The sequence below is a fragment of the Argentina anserina genome, chromosome 1, assembly GCF_933775445.1.
Source record: "Argentina anserina chromosome 1, drPotAnse1.1, whole genome shotgun sequence".
Lineage (NCBI taxonomy): Eukaryota > Viridiplantae > Streptophyta > Magnoliopsida > Rosales > Rosaceae > Argentina > Argentina anserina.
Genome location: NC_065872.1, coordinates 6454154 through 6465625, shown reverse-complemented (window position 1 = coordinate 6465625; position 11472 = coordinate 6454154). Strand labels below are relative to the sequence as shown.

General features: G+C 37.9%; 2 protein-coding genes and 1 non-coding gene across 3 annotated transcripts; 2 read left to right on the top strand and 1 right to left on the bottom strand.

Annotated features, from left to right (window-relative positions):
• The first annotated feature begins 5998 nt into the window (after positions 1–5998).
• LOC126786336 (uncharacterized) lies at positions 5999–8490 on the top strand. The gene is made up of 6 exons (XM_050512134.1): positions 5999–6177; positions 6534–6701; positions 6812–6988; positions 7328–7426; positions 7545–7790; positions 7966–8490. The coding sequence occupies exons 2-6, from the start codon at positions 6612–6614 to the stop codon at positions 8269–8271; spliced, it is 918 nt and encodes a 305-aa protein (XP_050368091.1). The 5' UTR covers positions 5999–6177; positions 6534–6611; the 3' UTR covers positions 8272–8490.
• Positions 8491–8801: 311 nt separating this feature from the next.
• Positions 8802–10992, bottom strand: LOC126789570 (protein AE7-like 1). The gene is made up of 5 exons (XM_050515770.1): positions 10765–10992; positions 10520–10625; positions 10336–10435; positions 9625–9670; positions 8802–9148 (listed from the first exon to the last, which is right to left on the bottom strand). The coding sequence occupies exons 1-5, from the start codon at positions 10877–10879 to the stop codon at positions 9048–9050; spliced, it is 468 nt and encodes a 155-aa protein (XP_050371727.1). The 5' UTR covers positions 10880–10992; the 3' UTR covers positions 8802–9047.
• A 92-nt stretch (positions 10993–11084) lies between these two features.
• Positions 11085–11158, top strand: TRNAI-UAU (transfer RNA isoleucine (anticodon UAU)). Its single transcript has one exon. It is a non-coding gene; the product is annotated as a tRNA-Ile (tRNA).
• The last annotated feature ends 314 nt before the right edge of the window (positions 11159–11472 follow it).

Below are 11472 nucleotides of genomic sequence, written 5' to 3'. Positions count from 1 at the left end.
ACAATAAATGTAAGCAAAGTTTTTATTTACATATATATTTTATTCTTATTAGATGGGGATATGGATCAAAATATCATCCACGCCTGTTACCCGATTCCATATTTTGATTGTAGAGGGTATCTATACACATTTCCCGTTTTTACCCATTTCACAGCCCCATTAGGGTCGAAAATAACCACGAATACCCTACCTGATGGGTAATATTGTCATCCCTACGTCTAATGTTAATTTGGATTGAGATGCATGACATGAACACTAATCTGTAGATTCACACTGCAACTCTCTTATTATGCACGAGTATCAGTTATAAGCATCCAGTTATACTCTGATAATAGTTTTGATGATAAGCACCCAGAGATTAATTGATAATGAGCATCCAGTTATGGCAATAAAACTACCAGTACTCCAGATATTTCATATGATGTACAATCGTTCACGCTATACTAGTCTAATCTTCAATTTAGATTCGGCTCAAGTATACTGATATTATAGTGCACCTCATGATTTTTATGAGAATGGAGTTGGGCAAATGTCCCTGTTATATCGAGAGAAAAGGTATGAATTCATGAGATTTACATGCCATTTTGCCCCTGCTATATTTCCAGACTTATCTCCTGCAAGTACCAAGGAGCTATTCAGCTTAGCTTCGTTGTCGTTGAATGTAAATAGTTAAAAAATGCCGTTAGCATTGTGCAAGTTTTATTTATAATGAATCCTCATGTTACACACGACTTGCGCCAACAATTGTGTCCTAGTCTCTATATATACGGTATACATATGCACCCTATGTAGCCGAGTGTATTATCTTTAGCAGTTTGTGTTGCTTGTCCTGTATTGGTATCTATGAGTTGTTGGTTCTGAGGATGTGTGGCCTCTTCTAGACTTTGTTTCCTGGTGCAATTTCGGGTGAATGAGGATGCTGCAATTTGAAACAGTATGGTGTTCTGAGTTCCGACATCATCAGGTGGTTAAAACTTTAAAGCCTTTCAAGAGGAGTAGTTTTACACTAATGTTTCATCTTGTTATTGGACATCATACGTTCAGTTCATGATCCTTTTCTTCTTCTTGTTTTGAATTTTTTTTTTCAAATTGTAATGAACTTGTGAGAGCAGTAGTGCTCCTAAATTCTTAGTTATGATCAGCGTTTGAGAGATTTCTTTTTCAAATGAAGTTGCTATAACTTTGTTTGTCTCGTCTTATACTCGACAATTTTAACATTGTGTTACTATATTTCCCATGATGGTCGAGAACTCGAGATGGTCATTGAGGTAATATTTTCAAAGCCAACATTTATAATAAAGGAACTAGGGGTGGGCATGGGACGAGACAGGCTCATCCCACGTCCCGTCCCACTCTTTTGAATCGGGACGGGACGAGGGTTTTTAAGAATGCATCCCACTCGGGATTAATCCCGGTTAGGACGGGACGGGATCGGGACGGGACGAGACAAATCCCACATTCCTATGAAGTTAAATAAAAACATATATTTTTACTTTTTCATAACAAAGTAACATTCAATAATGAAATTTTAACAAAAAAAATGCATATTATGTTCAAAATATTATAATTTACTATTATTATTTGAGTTGATATAATTTTAGAATTATTAAGAACATAAATTAGTTTCATTTTGATACAAATATATAAGAATTTTTAAGTTTTCATTAAAGGTGGGACGGGACGGGACGAAGCGGGATATAAATTGTTCGTCCCACGTCTCATCCCACCATTATGAAACGGGACGGGACGAACATTTTTAGACCTCCGTCTCATCCCGTCCCTATGAATTTCGGGATGAGATCGGGACGGGATCGAGATTTCCGTTTTTTATGCCCACCCCTAAAAGGAACTGGTCTTGTTTTCAAGTAGTTCACTATTTAATCTGGTATATCAGCTAGTGGTTGATCTATTAATGTAGATATTGATATATGTGAGCAAAGAATTGAGCAAAGTTTAGGTATATGTGATATTGATACCCACCTAAAAATCCTGCAAAGTGATTCTTTATGAATTTTGTCTTTTGGATTAGTAATTATTGTTATTTTTTCTTGTAGACTTTGCAGATTGAACCTATAAGCAATCTTGATCCATTCAGATATCTGGTCAGGGTGAGATGGTGATTGGATTCAAGTTATGGGGTAGTTATGCATTTTGGAATCAAGAGCGCTCGAGTCTGTTGGGCTTTTGAGAGGATGGTGGTTCGAATCCGCCCAGATCTACTTGTAGTTTTTTCATAGCTTTGTTTAGCATTTGCAACCTTATTAAAGAGGATGCTTTATATTTTGGGCTGGTTTCTTCCTACCTCTTATTCTCTTGTCATCTTGTGTGAGATGCACAAGAAATGAAACAGAAACAACCTTGGCTCCTCCGGGCTTAGTGAGCTGTGATCACGTTATGGTTTTGAGTGTTTTGACTATTCTGAAGAAAAGTCATTTTTCAGTTGTGTAGAGGGAACGTTTAGCTATGTGATTCATTTCTTTCCTTGGATGACGAAAGTTATGCAATGTTGTTCGGGGTAGGCATTGAGAGCTGTTGGATTACCGCTTATCTATTCTTTCCTTGTATGATGAAAGGTTTACAGTGTTGTTGTATGCCAAATCATTGAGAGCTGTTGGATTGCCGTTCGACAAAGCCAGTGTCGTCCAGGAACCAAATCCAGTGTGCCACGGCTACATAACATCGGCCATTCGGCCTAGTTCAACATGGTACATAGTATGGGGAACAGGTATTCTGAGGAAAATAAGGTATGCTCTTTAAACGTACCAGCTACCTTGTTGTAACTGAGCGCCTTCTTTACCTTGCTTAAAAGTTTCTCCTAATAATGGAACACTCTTAAGCCATCAGACTAGGTTAAGTTATGTTTTCCAAATCCTACTTCATTTTGCATTAGACTCTGATCTGCTTTAACATAAAATTATTTCCTGCCTTGAGTTTCTTTCAAGCGGGGCCTCTATTATTGCAGTCTAGCAGCTACCTCCATAAAAACCTTGTCTTCTAACTTTCTGCAGTTATGCTTGCAGCTTTTACCTCAAGTGGATTTGCTTGCTTCTTAAATTGCACAAAGTTCCACTGCAGTCTGCAGTATGTACTTGTCTAGTACCTGTCTATGGAATTTGTTGCTTCCAATTGTGTAGTTGGGTCTTTTTGGTGAGCCATGGAAGCAATGCCTTAAATATTTTCCTCAATAATTGATGACATGAATGCTACATCTTACCTATATGGACACTGAAGATTATTGTCAGTTATATAGCAGATCTGTAATCGCTCCAAATGTATGGCTTTCAGAGGTTGATTGTGATTGTATCCTGGACCAGAATTTTCAGTGTTGAGCAATTGAATATGGATCATTATTATCATTATCATGTATACCCTAGTGTAATTTTCTGGGTTTAAGAACTTATTGTTCATTCTCAACCATGCCCTGCCATTCATTCCAAGTTACTTGTCCAACTAGTTGGTCACAGACAGTGAGGACCATAGACAAACTATTGGATGGTAGCGACCATTATTCAACTACATCAGCTCACCTATTAAAATCACCCTATATTTGATCTTTGAAATTTGAAAAGATAGCAAAAATAGGCCAGAGAGTAAATTTCTAGAATGGTAATTTGTATAGAGCTTCGGTCCTAGTTCTCAACTCGACGGGAACTGAAGATTATTATGACACGATAAATTAGTTCAGTAAATTATAAGAAATAAGAAGTTAATAAGACAATGATTAACCTTTTAAAATTTTAGAGATATGTGCATCAAATATTGATAACAAATTCAGCAGCACTACTAAATCAAATTATGAAATAAAGCAAAAACTTCAATCTTTGAATTTAAGTTTTGTGACGCTAATTTACGGAAACTGTCGCACTCTTACTGTTGTGCCCTGGCTTGACTTTGTGCAATCTGTGCACATTTTTGGACCTTTCAAGCCATGTATCATTATCAAGACTCTTCAACTGGCACCAGCAACATTCTTGATCTGCTTCTGTTGTAAACATTACCGTTGGATGATCGACGTGTGTTGCATCAATCAAAAATTCAGATCCCACAAACCAGAATGCCAGATGACGATTTTGACTTCCATTTACAACACAGCTGAGATATGAGGTTTCCTATCACTATCTAATTCCTCAACGATTTGAACTTAATTTTCAAGCTCATAAATTCTTTAGTCCTTACAATCAAGAGGTCCGGGAGAGGTGGCCCTAACCTATTTGATAATCTTACATAAATGGGTCTTGAAGTAATATAATGTTAATTATGGTGTGATTCATGCATTACTAAAGAAATGAGGGGGAAATAGATAGGCACCCTGCAATGCTGGTTGATTGTGCAATTATTTGCAGTCTCTACTCAGAGGAGAACATGGTGGTGAAGTAGATGTGTTCCTTTTGGAACCAACGAATTGGGAGATCTTCTTGTTGGGATATCTTTTAAAAACTATTGTTTAGACCTCAGGTTTTGCCCCATTTGTAGAATATATTTATCCACTATGAGTAATGAATTTTGAGTTTTAGATCAAATGATTTTATTCATATGGAAGTGGTACAAGTGGTATGAACACATCAAACAAAAAGGTCTGAACAAAGCTTCTTAACAAGCTACAGATCTCTGGTACTCCATGAAGCTAGAACAATGGTCACTCAGACGAAAAAGATAATGGATCTTTAAATTAAACTCATAATCGAGCTAAGTAACTATGAATTTGAAGATCGTTTGGTCATCAAATTGCTCAAGTCATCAGTCATCAAATTGAAATTGTTGGTTTGCTAGTACAATCTTTAAGCAATAATCATTAAGGCGGTTATATAGATAAGCTGAGTTCACATAGAGGTGATTAGCTGAACATAACAAGCTCACGAGTATTTAACATAGCGAGCTACACAATTTTTTCGTGAATAGTTTTATTCGCTAATAACTATTTTGATGTTACACACGAAAATTCCCATATGACGAAGTCTTTAGATAATCATAATAAAAATTGGTGGAAAGAGTTGTTTCCTTTATGTACGGCGATGATGTTTGTTGTGAAACTCCTCTGATAATCATCACATGGCTTAAATCAAAAAAGAGAAACATGACGAGGAATTGGCACATGCTAACATACATTTCTAGAAGCATAAAATAAGATGTAATTTTTAAGAAAGTAAGACAACTTCTATGTTAAAAAAAAAAACAGTCATGAATGTCTATCACCCCAAAATATAGTTCTTGTTAGGCAGGGGCAGGGCTAAAGACATCAAACGCAACTCCTGGCTCAATGCCAATAACTAGAGTCTAGGACAAACATTTAGGTTTGGGGGGATGTGTGAAATTGTACAATGTACGTTCATATCAAACAAATTGTATACAATATTCTTTTTCAATTCTCAATATAAACAAAACTTATTGTCCATATTTTAGGGATAGTAATCGGAGCCTTACTTGCGGTCCAATTATTGAACTAGATTCTATAAACAGTCTGCAACCCTTGAACACCGTAGGGGTGATCTTATAGTTTCAATAGGGGTTCATGGATTTGTTTTTTTCCAACTATTCAGGTAACTAGTCATCATTTTAACCAAAGTGAACGATTCTTGAATTGTAAAACTTACCCCCAAACGATAACAACGGGACGTGAGTTTTACAACCGTCTCATTGTTCTCTAGTTTCATCTTGAACAAATGACAATTGAGTAACAGATCAATTTTCTCGTATTCGACCAATCTTAGACATATTCAAGTTTGAACTTACTCTTTTAATCTTTGAAAATATAATTCAACCATCTTAATTTCTCTTACACCCCGAAAATAAATAATATATATTCTGGACAGAATCAGAATCGGGCATTAGGGCATACACACATAAAGTCGTAAAGTCGCAGGCCAACTTTGGTGGTCTCATCAACAGTGCGTTCTTCTCCTTCTTTTGTGTTGGTTTGGTCAGCATTCTCAGTCCACCGAGTCCCTCGCTTCTATTTCCCACTATAAATCAAACACATAATTCCTAACACACCCATTTCATTTCAATCACACCCCTTTGCGTCTCTGTAAACCCAACTCAACAAACAGCACCCTCCTCAGGTTAATAAACACGTCAAAACGCAAGACCCTTCTCTCTCCTCTTCTCCATTTTTATTTCCCATAAAAGGCCAAAGCTGCTTGACCAAACAGTTCTCACATTCACAAGTCACAACCCCAGGTACGTTACACGCGATTCTTCTCAGTTTCTCAGAAAAAAGAAGAGAAAGAAATGATTTTGAGCTGGGTTGTTGTTTTTACATAATCTGAGGTTGTCTATTTTGTGTGTGAATCTTAAGTAGATCTGTCACTGTCAGATGAACATGAACAATATCTGATGAAAACCCTTTTGGTCATTTGTTAAGAAAAAAAAAAGGATCTTGAATGATTGTTTCGTGTGTTAGAAATTATGGTGTCGATTTTTCCCAAGTGTGAGTTGACCAAGGAGGCAAGGACCAGCATGACGCAGAGTTTAGATTGTGGTTTCTAGTGATATTTGATGATGTTTTCTGAATTAGTTATGTGCATTGATTGCAGATTCAGTGGTTGTGATTGAGAAAAGGTTTCGCCTTTGATCAGTGTTATAGGTTGAGGTGAAATCAATTTGTGACCAACATGTATCTTCTGAGAAGAAAATCTCAAAGCCCTGTTGAGGATGATTCTGCTCAAAAGGAGGCACAGAAAGAAGCTCAGAAGGAAGCAAAGGTAAAGTAATTCTTGTACTTATTTTTAACTTTTACCTTCCAATCTTATTTGCAATACAAAGCTGTGTTGAATAGTGAAAACTGACTGTGATGAGGTGAATTTACAATCAGATCAAAGAACTCAGGGCTGCACTTGGGCCGTTATCTGGGCGTAGTTTGAAGTATTGCACTGATGCATGTCTTGGGAGATATCTGGAAGCAAGGAACTGGAATCTTGAGAAGGCGAAGAAAATGATTGAGGAGACACTCAGGTGGAGGGCTAGTTATAAGCCTGAAGAAATCCGTTGGGTAATTCAGCTAAAACATACTAGAAATATATCTATTGGAAATTTTGTACTGTTTGATTTGCCATTTCCTCTGTCTTAGCTGAAAAAGCAATGTTGGGGTAACTTGTGTGTGTTGCACTTTCATCTTGCTTGCATCCGATATATGGCACAACATAGTAGTATGTGTGGATCCAATGATCGTTATCTAACCACCTTGTATTCAGTTAAATCCTTGACATAATTTGTAGCTTACTCTTGTGCGTGAACCATTGCTAGCACCTGTTAAGCATTGGTAGAAAAATCATTGGTTTACATCTTTAATTTAAGGCTTGTACTTACCATGGAATATATCATTGTTCAGCATGAAGTAGCACACGAAGGTGAGACTGGCAAAGTGTCGAGAGCAAATTTTCATGATCGATTTGGGAGGACTGTACTAATAATGAGGCCAGCGAAGCAGGTATGTAGTTAGCTTTCTACCCCAATCCTTAAAAGAACTTGGTACATTGGTAGTGAGAATGGAGCCAACAAATCTGTCTTTTGTATCTATTCTAAATTGTATTTGATCACTTCTTCAGAACACAAATTCACCAGAAGGCAATGTCCGCCATTTGGTCTATTGTATAGAAAATGGTATCCTGAACCTGCGTGAAGGTCAAGAACAAATGTCGTGGTTGATTGACTTCACTGGCTTTTCATTGAACACCAATGTTTCTGTCAAGACAGCTCGTGATTGTATCAACATTCTGCAGAACCATTACCCTGAGAGGCTTGCTGTTGCATTTCTGTACAACCCACCTAGGATTTTTCAGGCATTTTGGAAGGTTTGAACTTTGAACTACTCACACTAACTAATCTGTTAGCAAAGTTTGTTTTTTTTTCTGTTATTACCAAGACATGCAGGTCAACACAGACACATATAACTTTAATCAAAGTTTGAGGCCTTTATAAGTTTGAGCTTAGCAATTAATGAAGTTCTTGCTGCATTTATTTGTGTAGGCTGTCAAGTATTTCCTGGATGCCAAGACATTTCAGAAGGTGAAGTTTGTTTACCCCATAGGCAAGGAAAGCGTGGAGCTCATGAAGACTTTCTTTGATGTTGAAAATCTTCCAGTCGAGTTTGGGGGACAAACCACCCTAAAGTATGATCACGAGGAGTTTTCACGTATGATGGCCCAGGATGATGTGAAAACTGCCAAGATATGGGGACTTGATGAGAAGCCATGCCACATAGCTAATGGACATATGGGAGCAGAGGTGGCACCCGAACCAATTGCAACCGCAGTCGCAACCGCAGCTAGCTGAGTAACCATGCTGATGCCATTATAGTAGTAATCTAAAGAATTGTACAATGAGCACAAGCTGAATCTATTTGTATGAGCAAGTACTTCATCTACTGTGCTTAACTGCTGCTAACTATGAGGGAGAGACCATCCGCCTCTTTATGTTGTTTTTCCGATGTTCTCACATTGAACGTACGATGTAATGTCATTCTTATCTTTCAATGAATCTTTTGTCATTCTATCTTGCTCTATGAGAACTTTGTAGCCAATCAGCATATCAGATAGATTAAGCACAGCGCATTAGGGCGGACTTGTACTGGGGGCTCTTAGATGGGCTATTACAGGCATAAAACTCAACCTGGGAACAGGACCAGGCATTGCAGATGTACGGTCCTACGGTGTCCTCCGTTATAATCTGCATGCCAGAAGCTAACTATACTCTTGATACTAGAAAAAATTTCTAAAATCTTTGCCTCCAATCTAAAATTTCTTCTAACGCTTCTGAGACGAGAAAAAAAAATCCCAGATCACAAGTAACCAAGCTTAAGGTGCTGTATGAAAATTTCTGAAGCATAAATGACTACATATTAGAAAATACTGTTGGTGCATACCATTTAGAAAGATTTGATGCATGTTGCAACCTATGCTTTTCTACTTTACAAGAGAGATTTCCAGATCACTAGAAAGTCACACCACCTTGACAGAGGAAAAAAAGCAGAGTGATAATACAACAAAGTAACTTCTTATTGCATATGAACTACTGAAGTCTGTTCTGCACAGTGGGTTTGGGAGTGCTGCTCACAGTTCACTGGAATAGAGGCACTCATCCACAAGTTGGCGAAGGTTAGGATTCTCCAGGGCAGCAGCAACTCTTTCTTTATCATTCAACTGCTTATTAACTACAAAATTTAAACGAACAAATTTGAACATCTCAACAATGGTTAACAGTGAACAGTTGAACATGCAACAAATATAAGTTTCCTTGCACCACCAGGAATTCTGAAAATAAGGTTGATGCTTTCTTGTTGGTTGTCAAATTATCAATGAAACTCAAGATATGCACCGTTGACAAACTTCATCTCCAAAGAAAAAAGAATGTTCAGGACAGTAAACGTGGCCTTTTATCTTTCAAATTCTGCCGCAGTATCATCTTTGCTTGCCCAAAGACAATGATCCTTACAGTTACAATGGGATCATATCACATTCTCAGCTCTAGGCGAGTGCCAGTGTGCCACATAAGTAAACGGGCAGGAACCCTAGCTTATTCATAAGAATCATAAGTTCATAACAGCCCAAAACCTTGCAGCGGAAGGTTTTGTTATGAAGTTCCTTAATCATAACCTGATTTTATAAAAGAGAAGGGAGATTCTTTTACCTGATTCTTCATCTGCATGAGATCCTGGAGAGACTTTAATCTCAACCTGTCACAATTAACAAACGAACTATATGGTCAAGCACTGCTTAATGATCATAATGTGAAAAACATCAGCCATATATCCAAAAGAAAAAAAACAGTAGTGCAATAAAGTCTGATCAAGAAATTTCTCATGAGCATATAAAACTTCATTCTATATGGAAAGATATGAAAACAAGGGCTTCACTCTGACTTTCTGAGACAAAGTGCAGCAGTCAAAACATCTTAACGTTTAGAGGAAAACTTGGGGGAGTGGTAGTGTGATGGAGAGAGTAGCGAAATCCTAAACGCGGTTTCGATAAAATCCCTAAATAAACATACTACCACTCTCCAGGCACGAAAGCAAGGGTAGTTTAAAATTAGCTTTGATGATAATCTAAAGTCATGTAACCTAGAATGCTCACAGTCCCCAACCTTGCTATCATGTTTAATAGCTATCGTATCATCACTGTGGTAATTTACACACCAAGTAACTGTAATGTATCAACAGCTATCAAAGACAAGTACAGAATCAACTGAGTTATAACCAATTCAAATCGATAAAGTGCCCCAATCCAAAATCATGACAATCCATGCCACAGTAACAACTATGTTTGTGACATTGTGCATCAGAATTGGGTAAAACTAATCGCTAGAAAACTGAGTCTAATAAAGCAAAGTGAGTTAACTGACCTTGTAATGAGGAGGGAAACATTGCTTGAGTTTAACTCTCAGGCATAGTCCTATCACTGTTGCCATACTACAATGCTGAATGGTCGGCGTGAACGTAATCCTTCACCAACAACCAAAAAAAAAAGGTCAAAACTTTAGTCTTAACTTGAGAAACCCAGAAACCAAATGATCAAAAAACACTCACAGAATCCGGCCAAGCTTATCATCGACGGTGATGGACTCCTCGGAAAGCACGCTGAGCTGCTCTAACGAGTACGGATGCTCCGGATCCCTGATGTCCCTCACGAAATTTACCATTCCCAGTTAAAGATTGCAAAATTTCACAGCGAATTTACAAGAGAAAAAACGTTGACTCGATCCGACTGGCTTTTGAAGTTTAGAGAAACAGAATTGAAAAGAAAAGCAAAATGATGGGGATGAAAAGGATATCATAGATGTCGAGAGGATCAACGGCGTCGATTTCGGAGTGGAGATCTTCGGTGCGGGCGACTCTTTCTTTCTTGGCGTGCACCACCGGGTTGGCATTGATCAGACCCAGCGTCATCTCGTTGTTTTGCTATGGGGAAATGAAGCTGCTCAGTGAAGTGAGTCGAGATCAGAGGAGATGGCGAGGATGAGAAACCGGTAGGAGGAAGACGGGGACTGGAAAGAGGGTAATGTAACCAGCTGCGCGCCCATAGGAACACGGCTGACAGTGGAGCAGAGTGAATAAAAACATTATATGGAAGTTCAACATTTTCTATCAATATGGTCCCGTAGCTCAGTTGGTTAGAGCGTTGGTCTTATGAGCCGAAGGTCGCGGGTTCGAGCCCCGCCGGGACCATATATATATTTTTGTATTAACTATCTAATGAGGAGTTTTGTTGGGAGATGAAATGCCGGCCTCTTTTGCAGTGTGAATTTGTGGTAAAAGAAAACAAAACGAATCGGGAACTTGTTGTCATTGCAATCTCTGCTGTGAGAGACGACATGGTTAGACTAAATTTTATTGCAGTTGCAGCACTTTATCTACTCTTCATTTCACTTAATAAAGCATTCTCATTCTCTTAAAAAAAATTGTTGATTTTTTATTTCAACATGTTAGACTAGAAAATATTATTTATACAATAAGTCAGAGCCGTCTCAAAACATTTGAAT